At 42.5% G+C, this 21,975-nt stretch overlaps 2 protein-coding genes across 2 annotated transcripts; both read right to left on the bottom strand.

Annotated features, from left to right (window-relative positions):
• Nucleotides 1–275: 275 nt before the first annotated feature.
• On the bottom strand, nt 276–14,463 carry LOC127235223 (glycosyl-phosphatidylinositol-anchored molecule-like protein). Its single transcript, XM_051202463.1, has 4 exons — nt 14,402–14,463; nt 2,967–3,130; nt 2,170–2,274; nt 276–571 (listed from the first exon to the last, which is right to left on the bottom strand). Exons 1-4 carry the CDS (start codon nt 14,461–14,463, stop codon nt 276–278), a joined length of 627 nt encoding a protein of 208 aa, XP_051058420.1.
• A 1,596-nt stretch (nt 14,464–16,059) lies between these two features.
• On the bottom strand, nt 16,060–21,705 carry LOC127235222 (glycosyl-phosphatidylinositol-anchored molecule-like protein). The gene is made up of 3 exons (XM_051202462.1): nt 21,680–21,705; nt 19,672–19,814; nt 16,060–16,385 (listed from the first exon to the last, which is right to left on the bottom strand). Exons 1-3 carry the CDS (start codon nt 21,703–21,705, stop codon nt 16,090–16,092), a joined length of 465 nt encoding a protein of 154 aa, XP_051058419.1. The 3' UTR covers nt 16,060–16,089.
• Between the last annotated feature and the right edge of the window lie 270 nt (nt 21,706–21,975).

Here is a 21,975-nt window from a genome sequence, read left to right as displayed (position 1 = left end):
GGATGCCAAGCAGCTTAAACCCACAAAGGAAATCTTAAGGAAACAGAAGAGGAAGGAGCTGGTTTGTGTAGAGAGACCAGGCAGAATGCTCCTGCACAGAAAGAAAACATAGCCAAGGGCATTTTTCAGCAACCATTGCCTTTATTTATTTTTTACAACAGGCTATGAATGGGCACAACAGATGCCCCAAACACTGTCTCTGCTTCAAAAGAAAACATTAAAGAACAAACTAGCTTACAACTGTGGGAAGATGATTACACCCTGGGGAGGATTTCTCAGGTCAGTATGCTGCTAGAGAGGATTAAGGCAAGGGTCAAGAGAAGGTTGCACTCCCCTGGAGACACAGCTCTGGCAACTACTTCTTCTTCAACCACAAGGGGAGGTAACAAGTCCCTCTCTACATTAGTAGGTCCTCCATCATTGCAAAGAACGCCGGAGCAGCAGTTGGAATAGTAGAAGCTATTGGTGCTGGGAAGTCTTCTTGACAACTCAGTTGGTGGAGGCTGAACATGCACGAAAGTGCACTCTCTCATACAGTGTTTGTAGACTAAGAGTGCTCTAGAGCTCATACCTAGAAAGGATGCCAGCAGGAGAGTTACTACATTCATCTTCATTGTAAACCCAGCACCATAGTCAACCACAACTAGGCACATGGCTCATGACTTGTAAACTCATATCCTACATCTCATACTTCCTCCTCATCTAGCTGGTGGCTCCACCCTTCCTAGCAGCATCCCCTCTGCCCTGAAAATCCTGTCTAGGTATTGGCTATTCAGCTCTGAACCAGATATAGTAACACTTGTTTACAATGTATGAAAGTACTATTCAACAAGAGGACATTGTCAAGAATGCTTGATAGAAAAGGACCAGGTATACTGCTCCAGTACCAAATTCCACACTGACCTGTCTATGCATTGCTACCTCATATGTCTGTCACTGTCCCTCCCCAGCTGACAATTTAGTCTCAGGACACACAGCAATGCTAATGAAATATCTTCTTCAGTGCTGGTTCTAATATTATCCTAAAGTTCATCACCAAGGTCTAGAAGGAAACAGTGACCAGAAGCTTTGCTCTTTGAGACTCCAGAGATGATCAAGGGCACAGAGGAGTGCTCACATTCATGACTTCAGGATGAAGTCCTCCCCCAACCCTCTGCCTGGCTGTCCAAGTTTTGGCTTCTATGTCCAAAGCACAGGGGACCTTGATGGCATGTTCTCCAGCACAGATTAGATGGCCCATTCCTAGCAAGGCTCCATAGAGAACAAGACCTCTGTCACCACTGGTTTCAGCCAACTATGCTTGTGTGTGAACTGAGCCCTACTGGCAACACCCCTACTGGATGAGGCCTTGCTGCTGCTTGTTCCCCTGGTTATCTGCAGCCATTATTTAGTTCCTCTGCTGTGGAAGTAACCTGGACTACTTTAGCATCCACAGCCCTGAGACTTGTTTGCTGCTTAACATCAGGACCTTGTGATCATGAACCAAGCAGCCCCTCTCTGATATAAAGTCTGTTTCAATCCATAGTTGAACTTTGGCTCTGTCAGTTACCTCTACTCAGTTTTGATAAGACTTCTCTTCATGAATCATCCAATTCCCAGTATTTCCTCATTCCAGAGTGGTCTCCCTGTCTACCTGAAGCTTAGAAAGGTTCCTTCCTGTCAAGAGGCTGGCAGTTCCTTCCTTCACAATAAATTAAGGTTAACTACACTGTGATGGAGAAATAACTCCACTCATTTCCATTTTTTGAGAACTTTGCCAATGCTCACCATTACATACGTCTATGAATTCCATGAACCAGAGTTGGAAGACATGGAAAATGTGTGCCTTGGGCCATTTCTGTCTTGGTTTCCTGGTGATTTCCTTTTGTAAAAGTTGTTTTTGTTGGCAAAGTAAAACACAGAGAAAAAGGCCTTGTGGACCACAGTGTTCTCCTTCCCTGGATATTCAGGGAGTGTAGACTGTGAGCTTACTATCAACCATAGGCCCTTGGCCTCATGAGAAGATGCACAGTGCTGTATCAGTAGGCTGAACCCAGTGCCTGTGAACAGTCTTTCAGTCCAAGGAGCTGCCAAAAGATTGGTGCATCTGGCTGCAGAGAGAACAGACTGACCCTGTCCCCCAATTTGTGCAAGTAAGTCTGTTTACGCTGCCAGAAAACAGATACTTACGTACGGCAATTGTCCCACAGCGTCTTTGATCATCATTACATGGATGTTCCCTGGGGCAATTGAAGGTGTTCTTCTGAGAACACTGATGACATTTCATAATAATATCTGCAAAAGGAAAAAAATCCTGTTGGGTGTCTCCCCAAGAAGCCTTTCCACCATGAAACTCTCCTCACCCATTCTTTCAGCTGGTTCCCAATGCAATCTTCTACACAAGCTACCACAAGGCCTGCAGAGCTCAGATCCTGGCATAGTCTAAGACAGAGCCAGACCAGGTCCCAGGATTGCCATGGACCCATCGAGAAACTTTCCTTTTTCTAAAAGGCTGATCAAATGAAAAACAGCTGAGCTTCTCCAGGGCTTCTCTGGAGTCAGCACCTGCTGTTCCTGCCAAGAAGTGGTATGGGCAGATGCTCCCCCAGGTCTCCTGGTCAACAGCTCTCTGTGGGAGCCTTCAGTCTACTCAACCACATTGAATCTTAGGAGTACTTCTCTAAGCATGTCTACATGCTAAAACCATGTCTAAACATGATGAAAGAAGGTTGTTATATGGCAAAATAAAATAGTAAATAACTCCTCTCCTTGTTTTGGCTATTAGAAATCAAAGTGTCTCTGTGACCTCATTATGCATGTCTAATAAACAGAGCTGCCTATTTCAAAACAAATAAGGGGTCAATGAGATGGCTCAGTGCTTGCCACCTGGTTATGCTGAGGCCAATTCCAATCAAGTCTTCTTACAACCCTAGTCAGCTCTAGATGGAGTCTCCTTATACCACTGGGAGTTTTGAGACCATACTTACTTTGCCTAGGTTGGATGGCAATGCTCAATGACGTGGTACCCTTGTCCCAAACACTGGTACTATTGTTCCACACACTGGTATGGTTGACAGTGGCATCTACCCATGGGAGAACTAGGAGAATTAGCCAGAAGAAGAAGAGCATAATCTCCAACACACAGGTGAACCTGAAAGTGAAGAGAAACATGGCCATCAGTGAGGGCAAGACTCCTTGAACCAGGTCCATATCCTCAGCATCAATGCACAGAGGAGTCATCCATGGCCTTGGCCACAACCTCAGCAGTCTAACATAGTGGTCCCACCATGGGAGCTTCAGATCCTTGCCTACTCTATCCTGCTCTGCTACCTACATGAATCTTGGCTCCCAATTCTGAAACTGTCCTGATGGTTCTGTTATCTTCTCCCTTATAGACATTCTTCCTCCCATGGATATAGTTCAAATCCTCCCAACCCAATCTGTTTTCTACCCTAACATTGGATTTAAGATTACCCTACCCATTGTTAGAAACTTTCCATATCTTCCTGATTCCCCATTCTAGAATCATCCTGCTGAATCCCCTGGGTTTAACTTATGGAACTGTCTGCCTGAGCTGGATCTTATCATCTCATATCGAGAACTGAGATGCTTTTTCTCCCCCCTCTGTCTCTGTCTCTGTCTCTCTGTACTATGAGTGACCTTCCCTTTGTGCTTTGTCCATCTCTCTTCTGCACCTTCTGGCCTCTCTTTTCTTTGCATCTCTCCTTGATGCTCTGAAGCTCTCTTGGAAATCTTCTCTCAAGGCTCTGATCCTCTCTTGAAACTCCTCCCTCAGGGATCTGACTCTCTTGGTACCCTACCTTCAGGCACTCCCTTTCTTGGCACAACTCCTGCTCCCTCCTGGCACTGAGGATCTCTTGACTCCCTTCTCTCAAGGCTTTGACCCCTCTTAGGGCTTTAACAGTCTTAAGAATCCTTTGTTGAAGGATGAACTCTCTTTATACAATTTTCTCAGAGTTCTGGCCCTCTCTTCTAACCCCTCAGAACTCTGTTTCTTGGTAGCCTCTATCAAGGCTCTGACTATCTCTGACCCTCACTATTTCTCCCTCAGGGATCTAACCATGTCTTGGTGCACTTCCTTAAAAGCTACAAGTCTCTCTCAACCTCTCTTAATGCCCTACCTCTTTTTAATGAACTTCCTTAGGCCTCCAAAACTCTTTCGGGGCCCTGCTTTTAGGGCTCCAACTTTGGGTGTCCTTGCCAGTACTTAAGACCTTATCTGGAGCCCATCCCTCAGGAACCCACCTTTGTCTTGGCACTCTGTCTTCAAGGTTGTCCAGATAATCTTCCTTGGCACCTCCCCCCCCTCCCCCCGCCAACCACCCGCCTGGGCTCTAACCCTTTCCTGGTCCCCTGCCTTCCGGGAGCTTGTCTTCTTTCCATCAGGGTTCAGATCCTCCTTTGCCAACCTTATTTCTTGGTTCCAACAATCTCTTTGTACCTTTCCTTCAAGTATTTCTCTTGAGCCCTCTTGGTGCTCTTACCTCGGGTCTCTAGCTTTATCTTGGGCCTTGTATTTGTGTCTCAAGTTTGCTGTTGGCACAATTCTTTCAGATTTCCAACTCTTTTGGAGCCCTTCCCAACGTTCCTAAGCCGGTCCCCTAACCCCTCAAATCTCCAACGGTCTTTCGGTTCACTTCCGTCGAGATCTGACCCCCGTTTTGGTGCCTTCCCTTAGGGTTCCGACACTCTCGTCATGTTCTACCCACAAGGTCCCAATCTTCTGAGGGAAGGATGGCCAGAGAGCCTCTAGAACTAAGGTGACTGTCAAGAGAGGTGAATCCCTGAAATATGGGCACAAAGGTATAGTCCAAGCCTCAAGAGAAGAGTATCTGAAGAACTTCATAGCCCCAAGGGATGGGCCAAGAAAAGAAGTGCCTCAATGTGGGGGCCCCGGAAGTGGATCAGAACACTGAAGGAAGTACAAGAAAGGGCCAGAGCCCAGCCCAGCAGAAGCATGTCAACAGAAGGTCCAATCCCGAGGGGAAATTCACCAAGTGATTCTGAACTCTGATAGAAGGGCACCAACACACGACTTGAGAATGCTGAGAAGAACAGCAAGAGAGAGATGGAGTGCTGTGGGAAGAAGTGGACCAAGACAGATGGAGTACTGAGGTGCCAGAACCATAAAGGAAAAGCACCAAAATAGTCTGAATTCTGTGGAAACTACAAGCACCAAGACAAGGTCAGAGTTTCGTAGAGGTGCACCAAAAGACCATTGGAGAGCTGAAGAATTAGAATAGGGATTCAGAGCCCTGAGGGAAGAACACCGAAAAGATGTAACTGAAAAATTTCTCAACAACTGACTTGCCTCTCCCACATGATGTACTTTCACTGAGGTTGAAGGATCTTTCCCATGGCCAAGCCCTGGCAGATTCTGCTAACTTTCGAATTTTATTACATTCATACTTTTTGTATTTGGTTGCATGCATGCGGCGTGGGTTCTCTTCATGTCCACAATGATCAGGAAGTGTGTATAGGCATTCACACTAACACAGCTACAAAATGTGGCAGAGTGAGTAAGAGAATAAGTGAGATATACGGAGATATACACCTTTGAGAATTGCCTCTGAACATTGTGGCGGCACGTTTTAATCCCAGCACTTGAAGATAGAGGCAGAGGATCTCTGTGAGTTGGATGAAAACCTGGTCTACAAAGTGAATTCTGGCACAGCTACACAAGGAACTCATGTCTTGAAACCCAGAAACCAACCAAACAAACAAACAAGTGGTTCTGATAGGTCTGGTTCATTCTAAATTTGGGGGCCAGGGCATCAGCCTTGGGTTTTGTTAGGTCTGTTCTGATACAGAAGCTGTGAGTCCAAATTTTTTGACTCACAGTCTAGAAGCACAGAATGTCTAGGTTACAGTGTGCAGAGGAAAATCCTCTTTCAAGGTCCCTTAGTATTTGCTCACAATGCCCCCAACAGAATCGTCTGAGGCTACCCACATTTAAGAAGTCTACCCATGTAAAGGGCAATCACATTTGCAAATTCACAGTACAGGAACATGTAGACCTTGTGCTTCCCATGCTTACTGACCACTTTAAGGTAAAATCACATAATTCCCTAGTCACCCATTTAATATGTAAAATACAAATGTGTGTATGTTTGTTTTAACCATAGTCATCATCATCACCATAGTCAATTTTTAAAATGCTTTTTCCTCAAAAGAAACTTCAGAGCCATTCACAATCCCTATCTTGTGCTATACATGCTGTAGTAACCCAATATCCAGTCTGTGCTACTGCATTTCCTGTCTATAGATTCTTATGTTCTGGACATTATCTAAATTGGACTTTCAGGAATCTTGATCTTTGATAATGTAACATATCTATATTATTTAGTTTTTGTGTTTTGCATATACATATAATTTTGTTGAAGTTGCATAATACTACTTCAAGTTGCCAATATCTGCTGTTGTGTTCATTCCCTTATATATGGTGATGGGAGATGCCATTCTGTAAATATGTTTCTCTTATTGGCTAATGAATAAAGCCCTGTTGCCCAATAGGAAAGCAAGATAGGCAGGATTAGGAGACAAGGAGGATTCTGGAAGATGTAGTAGAGGAGAATCTAGATGTAGGGATTTGAGAGGAAGAGGTCCAGACCCTCTCTCTGGTAAGATATGATCATGTGAAAACACTTAGATTAATAGAAATGGGTTAATATTTAAGACAGAGCAAGCCAATGAGAAACACTAGTAACAGGCCAACAGCTTTATAACTAATGCAGCTTCTCTGTGTATTGTTTGTGGCTGACATGGCTGTGGGACCAGGCTGACGGGAAAACTGCTCATAACAAAATGGCGACTGCAACGTGGGTACTAAGAACTTCAACTTAAACTTAACAAAAGCTTAAGAAAGGATTTTAATAACAAAATAACAGAGACAGATCTTGGTAGCAGCTTTTTTCTCGGTTGGAGTCTGTTTTGCTAGAGACAAGCAGAGATTTGCATGGCTCCTTTAAGGGAAGTCTCCTGACTAGGCATAAGCAGCAAACCCTGCTAACAACTAAATGGTATGTACGAGAGCTGGCAATGGCAGTGACGGTAAATGTACTCCCCCCCCCTGCCATCTTGGAAAGACAGTGGCTAAAACAGCTATGGCTTTTAATTTTAGCAATGTTGTTTAGCAGATAAAAGACTTGTGGCAAGAAAAAGATAAAGATTTACAGTAAAGACAAAAACCTTTAAAGGTTTTTCTTAAATATACTTAGGCTTGGGAGAGAAAAAGAAACAGGGTAAAGTGGTTTAAAAATATAGAAGGAAAGAGAGCAGCTGGGTGTGGTGGCACACGCCTTTTATAAAAGCACTTGGGAGGCAGAGGCAAGCAGATCTCTGTGATTTCAAAGCAAACCTGGTATACAGAGTGAATTCCAGGATAGGAAAAAGTTACTCAGAGAAGCCGTGTCTCAAAAAATGAAGAAATAGAGTAATAAAAAATCCAGGTGAAGATGGAAAGCACACAGAGAGTCTGGATACTGTATGCTATTGTGTTGTCTTTGTAATTTTTTGACTGCTGAGGAAATAGCAACAACTGTTAAAAGAAATTCTGCTGGATTATTCTAATTCAAAATTTAAGTCTAAGGACAGGTTACTGGGGAAAAGAATTTCTGTTTTTGTTTCCACAGAAAACGAATAGCTGTGGATTCCTTTTAGACTAGCATGGTTTGATCAAGCAAGACAGTGTCCCAGGCGATCCAACATTCAAAACAGCTGGGACAAGACAGCCTTGCAGACCACTACAGCCAGGATTTCTGAATCTTCTCAGGATCCCCAAGACAGCACCCCCTACCAGCAGGAAGCAATTTGGAAAGACTGATGCACAAATTCTCTAATATTGTTTATAAATATTTGTTTTCATTTAAATAGGGATGCTTATAAATTGTTAATGACCACAACCAATCTCTTTTTTAAAGGTAAAAAGGGGATTAGGCATAGAAATGAATAATTTGTTATGGAATATATTGTCATTTATTGATATAAATTTAAGGTCAATTTTGTGATAAGTATATTTCCCCTCTTGTTTAAATATTGTGCTTATGTAGCTCATTTAAAAATATGTATAATTTAGTACAGATTATAGATAGTTACTGATAATCGTCAAAACTTATAGTTATGTTAGTTATGCTTTCTAGATATTCAGAGATATACTTGAAATGGATAAGTATTCTTCAAACCTTTCAAAGACCTACAAAATATGGCATTTAAAATGGTTTAGGGTTTTTCTTAACAGTGGGGCAAACTGCTCCTGGCAACACCAACTGCATCAGAAAGGAAGGTGGACATGGAAGAAACTTCACTATGGGGTTTGCTTCCAATTTGGCAAGACTAGCCATTTGGGCAAGATATTGCTCTTGTTGGACTGTTTGACTTTATGTTGTATAAACTGGACATGCAGGGCCCACAGAAAAGTGACTGCTGAAACAAGATGGGCAGTGCTACCGGGTTTCTGCTTAATGGAAGAGTTTTCCAGACATTCTGCAGGACACAGAGAAAAATGAATGACAAACTGCCAATACAGGTGGACAGTTTAAAGTTTCCTGCATTGCAGAGGAGTCTGCCAGACACACTATGGCCTATGGGCTGAAGATGGAACATTACAGAAGAACTTCAGGTGACTGACCAGGTAGCAAGATGTCTCTGTCGTTTCTAGATTTCCTATTTTATATATTATCCTTCTGTGATCTTTGATGGACTTAAAGACAGATATTTATGGTTAAATTTTTTCTTAGCTAGGATTAAAGAAATGTTACATATAAGATGTTAAACTCACAAAGATAGGATAGATGGTGAAATAATTTCTTTAAATCTTGGTAAATGCTAATGAACTAAATATTATTAACAAAAGTTCTTATCTGATATCTGTTATATATTTTACTTTATTAAAGTTAAAACCATTCTTTTATTTTAGACAGAAAAGAGGAGATGTTGGAAGATATTATTCTGTAAATGTTTCTCTAAACCAACCTATAAATTTTAAGGATATCATGACTTCAAAATGAAATTCAAAAGGTGTATTGCTTTGGAGAAGAGGTTATGCTTTTATTTGCACAGGAAATGAGAGCTTATGGATTCATTCCATGTCAATATAGATCAGGTTGTTCAGGGAATACCTACTGAATATCCTGGCTATAGACATAAAAAAATAAATCTGAAAAAAAAACTACAAAACATGTAATGCATATTTTAACCGCTCAAACATAAAACCAAAAGTAATCCGTGATTAACTTGTATACAATACACAGTCTAAAGTTGTATTAATATAGGTATGTATATTACCTTTAAAAGTTTATGTGTTTTCAGAGCAAGGGGACCATACCCAATAAAAATGGGTGGCCCAGATGACCCAATATACCAAAACACCTCTCTTGCAGGTTCATCAGAGTTCTGCATGCAGAACAGCTTCAAGGCTGCTGGTAAAATAGTCCATCCAATTATCCTGATTTACTCAAGGTTCCCCAAAGGTGCCTGTGGTAATATATTATTTATGATTTAATAAAGCTTGCCTGAGGGTACAGAAAGCAAAGCTAGCCACAAGACATAGAGGTCAGGCAGTAGTAATGCACACCTTTAATCCTAGCAGCCATATTAGCTAGCCATAGAGCTAGACAGTGGTGACACACACTTTTAATTCCAGAACTCAGAAGACAGGCAGATGGATCTCTGTGAGTTCAAGATCACACTGAGAGCTACATGAAATTGATCCAGGCCTAAAGAAAAACATTTCGCACAAAGGTGACCTCAGCATTTGCAATCACATGCCTTTAATCCGGCACTATGGAGGTAAAAATGGAAAAAGCAAAGGATCTCATATGTAGATTTATTCCCCAGGAACATTGAGGAGAGGCAGCAGTCAGAGGTTTGGTGGAGAGTTCATGGAGACAGGATCACCTTTTCAGTCTGAGATAGAAGTAAGAGCTAGTTGCTGGCTGTTTCACTTATCTGACCATCAGCTTGAATCCCAATATCTATCTTGGGTCATTTGTTATTCAAGTTACAGATGCCAGTGCCTCCAGAAAACAGGAAGCAGTCTAGAGAACCCATATTCCCAAAAGATGGGTTATGGATGTTTGTTATCTGATGGGAGATGCCATTATGTATATATGCTTCTCATACTGGTTAATAATAAAGCACTGTTGGCCAATAGGAAAGGAAGATAGGAGGGACTAGGAGTCAAGGAGGAAGAGGAAGTAGTAAGGAGGAGTCAACATGGAGAGACCGGGGAGACCAGATGCCTGCCTCACTCCCTGGTAAGGAAACCACGTGGAAATACATAGAAATGGGTTAATACTTAAGACAGAGCTAGCCTATAAGAAACAAATAATGGGCCAACAGCATTATATCAAATACGGAGTCTCTGTGCATTATTTGGGGCTGGCGTGGCAGCAGGACAAGACCGAGCGGCAGGCGGAAAAACCCTAACTCCTTACAAATGGCACCCAACGTGGACTCCTTACAGATGGCTCCCACATGGCTAGTAAAAACTTCCACTTAAAATTTAACAAAAGCTTAAAAAAGGGTTTTAGAAACAAAAGAACAGAGATAAGCAAGGTTTCTTGGTAGCAGCATTTTTCTCGGATGAACTCTGCTTTGCGAGAGACAAGCAGATATTTGTGCGGCTCCTTTAAGGGAAGATTCCTGACTCAGCATAAGCGGCAAAAAAACCCCACGGCTTTTAAAAAACTCTGCTAACAATTTATTGGTGTGTATGAGAGATGGCAATGGCAGTGACCACATCTCCAAGCTGGCAGCATCCTTGCTGGATGGCAGCAAGCAGACCAAGGTGGTGACCACAGCTCTCAGTGCTGGAGGTAATATAGCTGCCACCATGTTTGATAAACCGCCGCAGAAACAACTATGAATTTCATTTTAGCAATGTTGTTATTTACCAGATAAAAGACTCGTGGCCAGAAAAAGATAAAGATTTACAGTAAAGACAGATTCATATTAAGAAAAACCTCTAAAGGTTTACAGTGTATTTTAAAATATATGTAGAACTGGAAAAAAAATGAAATGGTTTTAAAAAGAGAAAAAGGAACTGGGTGTGGTGGCACACACCTTTAATCCCAGCACTCGGGAGACAGAGGCAAGCAGATCTCTGTGATTTCAAAGTAAACCTGGTATGCAGAGTGAATTCCAGGACAGATAAGAGTTACACAGAGAAACCCTGTCTCAAAAAATAAAAAATAAAAAGTATAAGAAATGGAGTAATAATAAAGCCACGTAAAGATGAAAAGCTCAGAGAGAATCTGGTTACTGTATGGTATTATATTGTCTTTATATTGTTTGACTGCTGAGGAAACAACTGTTAAAACAAATGTTGCTGGATTAATTCAATTTATATATTTTAAAAATGCTTTGACTCAAAAATTTAAGTCTAAGGACAAGTTACTGGGGAAAAGGATTTCTATTTTTGTTTCCACAGAAAATAAAAAGCTGTGGATTCCTTCCAGACTAATGTGGTTTGATCAAGCCAGGCCCCCTGAAACAGAGTCGCTGGTGATCCAACATTCAAAACAGCTTACATTGTTATGTATTCTTATGTAGTAAGCTATGTAAAATTAAGTTTATATTTTGTTATATTGTGTTAAATCTTTCCACTTACAATGTTTTATGCACATTATTTTTTACCATATTCTATGTATGTATACTTTTCTTGTATTCAAGACATTTTGTATATTGATACAATTTGGGATTATTTATCTTGCTGCCCTTTATAGTTCTACCTCTTGTCTTGACACTTATACTCTACCTCTATTTTAGGGATTTACATGTATGTATATGTAAATAGTTATATTGTTTAAGTATTTGTTCTTGCTTTACTCAGGGAAGTTTTAATCAGTCTTTTAGCTAAATTCCTGAGTATTACAGATTATCTTCACTCATGTTTCCTCTACCCATGAGATTAGTCAGATATAGATGCTTAATCTTCAATCACTTCATAGACATGCAGAACATGGCATTTAAATGTTTTAATATTAGTACTCCATTGACATGAGACACTGTTGCTCCTGACAGCACCGTGCACTTTCCCGAAAATATGTTGGACACTGTTGTTGCTCCTGCTGGAGTTCATTCTCGCCTCAGCTAATGGCCTGTTGGGCAAAGAATTGCCCCCACCTTGACCACTGATTTGGACATGCAGTCCTATGTGCTTGCAGGAGACAAATATAGAAGACTGCTTGACCTTGCCAAGTCAGGTTAAGACAGCCATTCTACCTCCCTGCTGTTGTTGTGGTCTGTCAAGTTCTCTTGGCCATAGCCAAATCTGGGTGTACCAACGTTGCTGTGAGACCTAGGGTGACTGTTCAGGTGGCTTGCTGTTTCTGTCCTTGCTGCACCTTTTGGAAGTTGTCCATCTGCACTTCCTGTCTACTCTAGTATTGTTATTTTCCTTCTCAGGTCTTGATGAGGTTGAAGATTAAACGATCACAACTATTATTCTCTCTTCCTAGTTAGATATATTAGGTACTAGATTTACGTTTTCCAGCTTAGGACATCTATTGTAAACTCCGTTATGCCTTCACCCTAGGACTAGATATGTAGGTCATTTTGTTCTCGATTTTCCTTTTCTTAGAGCACACTTGTTATTCACTGTTTTGTTTATAGTTTTGTATTAAGCCTAAATCTTTTCTTTAGACTAAAAGGGGAATTGTAGTGAGATAGTCCTTCTGTGGCACTGACCACGCCCATTGGGGGGTGGAGCGATGGGCGGAAGTGACCTGTGGAAAGAAGTGGGGGGGGGAGGGGAAGAGCCAGGAAAAGCTCTCTTGCTGGTGTGACTTGGACAGGAGAGGATCAGGTTGAATTTCCTGGTGTTCATCTGTCTAGGTTGTAAGTTATTTCTCCCTGAATAAACATCTATTTGGCCTATTTGTTTATCCTGATCCTTATTTAACTGTGATAGTTATCCTTAAAGGGTGGTTGGTCACAAGTTGTTGTTGGTCACGGTCAAGAAAAAAGCTAAACAAAAGAGTTCAATTCAAAGATCTTTTTCTAAAGGAAAATGGGGAATATGATATAGGAATGATTAAAAAAAAAAAAAGGGTACATGAGCGCCTTACTCTTCTGATAGAGTGAGGTCTCAGCCAGTTCAGTTCTTAGCAATAAAAAAATCTTTTGGTTTTGCTGTCAGCAGTCACTTCCTTGGAGATTGAGGAAACCCAGTAGGCATAACAGAAACAAACAAGCAGTCCTGTCTGTTTGCTACAAATCAGAGATTATACTCTGGTTCTCCCATGTTATGAGTAGTGTTTCTGCTGGCCTGGAGCCATTGCCACGCCAGCCCCAAATAACACACAGAGACTCTGTATTTGATATAATGCTGTTGGTCAATTCCTAGTTTCTTATTGGCTAGCTCTGTCTTAATTATTAACCCATTTCTATTAATCTAAGTACTTCCATGTGGTCCTTTCTTACCGGAGAGAGGAGCTGGCATTCTGCTCTCTCCGTCCTCCATTTTGGATCTCCTGTCTACTACTTCCTTTTTCCTCCTAGTCTCCTAGTCCCACCTATCTTGCTTTCCTATTGACCAACAGTGCTTTATTCATTAACCAATAAGAGAAACATATTTACAGAATGACATCTCCCATCACTCCCATTCTTACTTTTACCCAGTCCTGTTTGACATACCTTCATGTCTCTGCACATATGATTTAAATTTAACTTTGTATATGTGAATGTTAGCTAACTCTTTATGCAACTTACATTCAACTGTGTGAAGTCTCAATTATTTCTAAATTGTTATTTATCTTTAAATGATTATAAAAATTTATAATTTATAAATTTATAAAAATATTAAAATAAAAATAAATAAAAATAAAAAATATTTAAAAAATATATAAATTTATAAAGATCTATTTCAAATTAGCAAAATATCTACACCTCCCAGTCCTTCCCATAAGCTGTTTACAAAGGTTAAGCTTCTATTACAAAAGGAAAATTTTCTCTATTTCTTTGTCCTTTACAGGCATAAATTTAACCTACTAAGTTAAAACCAGATGCAGTCAGGCTGGAGGGCTCTGAATAAAACATCTCTCCATAGCCTCTCAGCTTGGATCCATTTTTCCAGACAGCTCCTTAACTAATGTCATTCTAGCCATACTAAGTACAGGGTAGTTAATTACAGTGATAATGCCTTACCTAGCCACCAATGTGCTTAAGGCAAATAACTAAAGACAAATTTTGTCTGGTGAGATATAATAAATAGAAAGACCTCAAAATGCTCAGAGATCTAGAGTATATGGCATGTAAAATATCTTATTAAAAAGCTTTTTATAACAGAGAGTCAGGCCAGGTGCTGGTACCACCCAATTTCCTCCAAGAACATTTGTAGACACTGAAGAAATTCCACCCATGGAAGTGGTAATGCTAACCACTGAGCAAACCTACCTTTCACCTCAACTGCCGCAAAGGACTCCAGACCGTGAACAAGAGGAAAGTGGAATAGACTTTCTCCATGTTGCTAAGGCCAGCGGCAGGCAAGTCTTCCTAGAGTTCCTAATCCACAGGCCCTGAGCTAATAGCAGAAGGCAGCCATCCATAAAGCCTCTGCCCTCAACAACTATGAGGGACTTTGGGAGTGTCTGTCCATGTGGCCAGCTAGTAAGTTTGTGTCATTCTGTTATCATTAATTCAGCTAAAATTTTATTCTGCTCAAGAACTCTAATGCAGTGTGATGACTGTTGGTTTCAGTATAACTTCTTACCATTCCTTTGTTTAAAAAGGTGTTTTAAGGTATAAAGCTTATAGACTATAAAAGCTTAAGATGTAAGGATCTAAAAATGTTTTAAGGTATAACAAAGTAGCTTAAATTGTACAAATGCAAGTTATCAGATATCATTAACTCATTATGCTACTGTTCATAGTCTTAAAATTAATCAATAAATGTGCTAAAACTTAAGTTTTTACAAACTCAAAGGATTCTTGTAAGATCCACGGAACTTAATTGAACCCATCCAAACAGGTCACATTCACTCCAAATAAATGTTATTCAACCATTCCCTGGTCTCGAGACTCCCTTGCCTCATCTTAGGAGTGCTCAGGAACCCCTTCCTCATTTTAGGATCCTTCTCCCCTCAAGTGCTAGGACCTAAGATTTTTTTTTTCTTTTTTACATAAACTTAACCTCGTCTTCTGCTCTGCCAATTTCTTGCCAGGTCTAAGAGGTGCCAGCGAGTCCCATACATCCTGGACTGCAATGAAACAACCAGCTACCCCAAGATGTGGTAGCACCCCAGCTTTCTCAGATCCTGCAAAGATAGTTGATGCCTTCTAGGTCAGCAGGGAGTAACCTTGAGAACTTGACACCCTTATTGCATAACCTGCCATGCCTAACTCCTCACCTTTTTCATAATAAGGTGGGAATGTAAGAATTCAGACATTATGCTGGCTTGCCCCTATCACCTAGCAGAATGCACTCAGGACGTACCCTAGTCACCCCAGGTTCAAAAGACCACTTTAAAAGAAAGACCTCTGCCCATTTATGCTCTCTCTCCTACTCTTTTTCCACACTCTCTTTTCCAATCTTATTATATCTCTCTTTCCTTCTGTTCCCCTAGGAGAGACAGGATTCTCCTGTCCCCTCTCTGTCTCTGTGTCTCTTTACCTCTTTTCTCTTTCCTTCCCCCTCCCTCCCCTTTCTAATGAAACATCTCACTTAAGGTCTGGCTGGCTGGCATGTTTGTCCTTTCACTTCAGTCACCCTTGCCTGCCATGGAATCTGCCAAGATCCCCCAAACAAGGTCCCCCTCACCTAGTGAGATGATTATTTAACCTACAGTGTTTAAAGGGTGTCAAGCAGCTGAAACCATGATCCCACAAAGTGTGCTTAAGCATATAGAAGAGGAAGGAGTTGGTCTGAGTAGAGAGCCCAGACCAAAACTCTCTCTGAGTAGAGAGCTCCAGAACAACAAGAAATAACGGCCAGGGGCATTTTCAAGAAAGCATTAATTTATTTCTTTCCTACAATAAGCTATGATTAGGTCCAAGAGATGGTCTGAACACTGTCTCTGCATCACAAGGAAACATCAAAGAACAAAATTTCTTACAACTGTGGGAAAATGACTACACCCCAGGGAGGGTTTCTCAGGTCAGTATGCTGCTGGAGAGGATTAAGGCAAGGGTCAGGAGAAGGTTGCACTCCTCCGGAGACACAGCTCTGGCAACCACATCTTCTTCAACCACAAGGGGAGGTAACAAGTCCCTCTCTACATTAGTAGGTCCTCCATCATTACAAAGAACGCCAGAGCAGCAGTTGGAATAGTAGAAGCTATTGGTGTTTGGAAGCCTTCTTGACAACTCAGTTGGTGGAGGCTGAATAAGCACAAACGGGCAGTCCTTCATGCAATGTTTGAAGACTAAGAGTGCTCTAGAGTTCATACCTAGAAAGGATGCCAGCAGGAGAGTTACTACATTCATCTCCATTGTAAACCCAGCACCATAGTCAACCACAACTAGGCACATGGCTCATGACTTGTAAACTCATATCCTACATCTCATACTTCCTCCTCATCTAGCTGGTGGCTCCACCCTTCCTAGCAGCATCCCCTCTGCCCTGAAAATCCTGTCTAGGTATTGGCTATTCAGCTCTGAACCAGATATAGTAACACTTGTTTACAATGTATGAAAGTACTATTCAACAAGAGGACATTGTCAAGAATGCTTGATAGAAAAGGACCAGGTATACTGCTCCAGTACCAAATTCCACACTGACCTGTCTATGCATTGCTACCTCATATGTCTGTCACTGTCCCTCCCCAGCTGACAATTTAGTCTCAGGACACACAGCAATGCTAATGAAATATCTTCTTCAGTGCTGGTTCTAATATTATCCTAAAGTTCATCACCAAGGTCTAGAAGGAAACAGTGACCAGAAGCTTTGCTCTTTGAGACTCCAGAGATGATCAAGGGCACAGAGGAGTGCTCACATTCATGACTTCAGGATGAAGTCCTCCCCCAACCCTCTGCCTGGCTGTCCAAGTTTTGGCTTCTATGTCCAAAGCACAGGGGACCTTGATGGCATGTTCTCCAGCACAGATTAGATGGCCCATTCCTAGCAAGGCTCCATAGAGAACAAGACCTCTGTCACCACTGGTTTCAGCCAACTATGCTTGTGTGAACTGAGCCCTACTGGCAACACCCCTACTGGATGCCTTGGGCTAAAGTCTTGAGGCCTTGCTGCTGCTTGTTCCCCTGGTTATCTGCAGCCATTATTTAGTTCCTCTGCTGTGGAAGTAACCTGGACTACTTTAGCATCCACAGCCCTGAGACTTGTTTGCTGCTCAACATCAGGACCTTATGATCATGAACCAAGCAGCCCCCCACCCACATGAACTCAGGAGGACTAAGACCATTGTTGCCTGTTTCTTTCCAGGCAAAGTTCTTCCATCCCTGATGTACAGCCATAGTGAGTGTAGCCTTTGTGCTATTCAATCTAGACACCATAATAGGGGACATTTAAAATGAGAATGTCAGAGCTCCTGATTGCCTACAATTTAGAAATACTGTCTCTTGCCCTGCCCATTCCATATGTAACTTGATATACATGACTGAGGACTTTTACATCTTCTTTAGAGTCTATCCTGTCTCCTCCACAACAGATTACTGCTTACTTAAGTAAAGTTTCTTCTGCCTGTTTTTGTCCTGATCTAGACCTAGCTTTTGCATCTCATCATCAGGCATCACCCTGAGTAACTGGGCACCTCAGTGCTTGAATCTGACTAGTTGGGAGTGTGTGGTTGTGTAAATGAGAATTACCCCCATGGGCTCAAATGTATAAATAATTGATATCTTGTTGTTAAAACCCTTTGGGAAGAATTAGAAGGTGTGGGCACATGGAGGTGTGTCAGTGGTAGGGGGCAGGCTTTGAGATTGCAAAATCTTAGCACCTTTCACAGTTAGCTCTTCTCTGTCTCCTACTTGTAGATTCAGGTGTGAGCTCTTAGCTGTTTCTGCAATCACACCTTTCCTCCACCATTTTGGACTTCAACCTCTGAAAACATAAGCCTAATCAAATGCCTATTTTTTTTTAAAGTATCTTCATCAGGCTGTTTATCAGAGCAATAGAAAAGTAAATAATGAAGGATGTGTATGCACAAGATCAGAAACCAACACACCTGCAAGGATTCAGCAAAGCTGAATCAGTGTGTGTGCCCATATGAATAGAGAGATGCCCAGGAACAAAGGCCTGGGGGCCACAGTATTCTCCTTTCCTGGACATTCAGGGAGTGTAGTCTGTGAGCTCACTATCAACCACAGGCCCTTGGCCTCATGAGCAGATGCACAGTGCTGTATCAGTAGGCTGAACCCAGTGCCTGTGAACAGTCTTTCAGTCTAAGGAGCTTCCAGAAGATTGGTGCATCTGGCTGCGGGGAGAACAGACTGACCCTGTCCCCTAAACTTGTGCAGATAGGCTTGTTTACAGGGTGCCAGAAAACAGATACTTACGTATAGCAATTGTCCCACAGCGTCTAGAATCCTGAGGACAGTCTTTTGAGCCACCACAATTAAAAGTGTTTATTGTTGTACAAAAATGACATTTCATAATACGAGCTGCAGAAAGAAAATTCCTCTTGAGTGTCTCCCCAAGAAGTCTTTCCACCATTAAACTCCCACCATCCTCCTCTCAGAGCTGCTTCCCAATGCAGTCCTCTACACAAGCCACCCCAAGGCCTATAGACCTCACATCCTAGCATAGTCTAAGGCAGAGCCAGACCAGGTCCCAGAACAGCAGTGGAGCCACCAAGAAACTTTCCTTTTTCTAAAAGGCCAATCACATGGAAATCAGCTAAGTTCCTCAAAGATGCCTATCCCTCTGTGGGACAGTGGCCACCCAGGACACCACAATCCTCCAGGGCTTCTCTGGACTCAGCACCTGCTGTCCCTGCCAAGAAGTGGTATGGGCAGATGCTCCCTCAGGTCTCCTGGTCAGCAGCTCTCTATAGTCTTCAGTCTATTCAACCATGTTGAATCTCAGGAATACCTCTATAAGCATGTCAAATGCTAAAACCATATCTAAACATGGTGAAAGAAAGTTATTATGAGGCAAAATAATAAGTAAATAATCCCCCTCCTTGTTTTTGCTATTAGAAATGGAAAAGTGTCATTGTGACAGCATGATACATGTCTAGTGAACAGAGCTGCCTGGTGTAGACACCAGCCTCCTTTTGTTTTAGATTTTCTGAGACAAGGTTTTTTTGTGTAGCCATGGCTGTCCTGGAACTCACTCTGTGCACAAGGCTAGCTTTGAACTCAAAGGTCAATCTGTCTCTGCCTCCTGAGTGCTGGCTGGGATTAAAGGTGTGCACCACCAATGTCTTCAGAAAGAGAGTTCACCCAGTGCATGAGAATGAATGTACAGGTTCTTGAGTTCTTCCTTAGTAGTTTGGCTGGAGCTGTTTGTTAAAAGCTAGGAACAGTGGCAACAGCTAAATGTCCTGGGTCACATATAATCTCAGGGCATGGGTGACTGAAGCAGGGCTATCTCTGAGAGTTTAAACTAAAGAAACAAATCTTGTCTCAAACAACAAAAGGGTCAATGAGATGGCTCAGTGCTTGCCACCTGATTCTGGTGAGCCCAATCCCAAACAAGTCTTTTTATAACCCTGGTCAGCTCTAGGTGGAGTCTCCTTCCATCCAACAAACTGGGAGTCTTGAGATCATACTTGCCTTGCTTAGGTTGGATGGCAATGCCCAATTCACTGGTACTGTTGCCTTCCACACTGGCCCTGTTGACACTGGTGTCTGTCCATGAAAGGCCCAGGAGAATTAACCAGAAGAAGGGAAGCATAATCTCTAACACACAGGTGAACCTGAAAGTGAAGAGAATCATGGCCAATTGTAAGTGCAAGGCTCTTGATCCAGGTCTGTGTCCTCAGTATCAATGCACAGAGGAGTTATCTATGGCTATGGCCTCAACCTCAGCAGCCTAACCTATTGGTCCTACCATAGGAGCTTCAGATCCTAGCTTACTCCATCCTGCTCTGCTACCTACATGAATCTTGCTTCCCACTTCTGAAACTGTCCTGATGGTTCTGCCATCTTCTCCCTTATATTCTTTCACCTATGGATATACTCCACATCCTCCTCTCCCAACCTGTCCTCTCCACCCTAACATTGGATTTAAGGTTACCCTACTCTTGTTGGAAACTTTGCTCATTTTCTTCTTGTGCATTTTAGAATAATCCTGGTGAGTCACCTGGGCTCTCCTTGTGGAACAGCCCAATTGTGCTGGATCTTATAATCTCATATCTGGAACTTTGTTGCTTCATTGAAATCTGATTTGCCCTTCTGGAATGTTCTAGCTTGGTTACTCAAGCTCTGCAAGCCCCCTGGACTTGTCTGTACTCAGGGGAATGTTCTAGAAGTCCCTTCTGGAATAAGTTTAACAACATCCTCTTTCTGGAGACCATCCTAAAGACTGTCCACACACAAAGAACTTTGTTCCTCCATTCCTTTCTTCAAACTTCAAGCTCAGGAGTGCCCTTCTCTCCCCACTCACAACACAAGATTGAAAACCCTCACCTGACATTCCTCCTGCAGGGCTCTATTGTTATCACTCCTCAGACCCTGGCACTTGCTGCTCCTCCCTTAGGATCTGTCTGGGTGTCTCAGTTTCCCAATTACCTTCTATTGAACCTGTGCTCTTAGGCTCTGATCATCTTTGATCCTCTCTGACCATCAGTTTGTGCCCTTCCCTCAGACCTCTGAACATACTGGTGTCCTTCTTTCAAGCCTCAACTCTTAACACCGTTCTCTTAGTGGCCAACCCTCTATTGATGCCCTTCCCTCAAGGCTCTAACTGAGTCTGTCTCTGTCTGTCTCTCTGGGTCTCTATGTGTGTCTATCTCAGCACCTTTCACTAGGATCTGATCCATTCTTTGTGCCCCTCTTTCAGGAACCCAGCTCTGTTTTGCTCCCTTCACCTTGGAGCCCTGTCTTTGGGGCTCTGAGAAGCTCTTGTGCCTTCCTACAAGCCTCCTCCTCTTGATAACTTTCCCTCCGGCTTCAGACCATCTATTGACCAGTTTCTCTCTAAGTACCTAGCCTATTAGCATCACCAGGGCTCTGAGCCTTTCTTAGCCCCATTAATCCATCCACATCTCTTTTGGTGATCATCCTCCAAGGTTCTGAATGTCACAGGGCACCTAAGATGCCTCCCACCCTCTCCTGATATCCTTCTCTGAAAACACTCACACTAACTTTAGGTCCTTCCCTTAGTGCTCCAAGTATCTTAGAACCCACATGCAGTGATCTAAACCTTTCTTGGAACTCTCCTCTCAGGCTCTGAATCTCTATTCACAATTCTCATTCTCTCTTGGATTCTGACCCTCCCTTCTAATGAACCTTCTCAGCATACATTTCTCTCAAGAGTCTCCTGGGGCTCCATCCTTCTCTTGGCATCCTCCCCTCAGTGCTCAGAAACTCTGGGACCACTTCAGTGAGGGCCCTGAGTCTCTCTTGACACCCTTCTCTCAGAGTTCTGATCCCCTCTGGAGTCCCCTCTCTCCAAACTTCTACCTTCCTCCATTAGGGGCTGCAGACCCCTTTCTGTCCACTGACTTCACAGCTCCAAACTTAGGTCTCTTTTGTACTTCTCACTCATGACTCACTCACTCTGACCTTTTCTTGGTGCTTACCCTTGGTACCATTTCCTCAGGGCTCCAACCTCCCTCACCAGCTCTTCCTCAGGGCCACAACCATTTCCTGGTATATGACAGGGTTCCTACTGTCTCTTTCAACCTCACATGGTGCTCTTTTAAAGAAGTTCTGACACTCTTAGAACCCTCCCTCAGGACTCCAAACTTCTCTTGGGCCCTTTCTTCAGTACTCAAAATTTCTGGGGACTGAACTTCAAGGCTCCAACTTTCCCTTGACACCTTTCCCTCAGTGCAGCAAACATCTCTGAGTACCTCTCTCAAGGCTCTAAACTTCTCTTAGTATCCTTTCTTTATTGCTGCAACCTTCTTTGTT

This window comes from Phodopus roborovskii, unplaced genomic scaffold, assembly GCF_943737965.1.
Source record: "Phodopus roborovskii unplaced genomic scaffold, PHOROB, whole genome shotgun sequence".
In the NCBI taxonomy this organism is placed as follows: Eukaryota; Metazoa; Chordata; class Mammalia; order Rodentia; family Cricetidae; genus Phodopus; species Phodopus roborovskii.
This window is presented reverse-complemented; position numbering and strand designations above follow the sequence as displayed.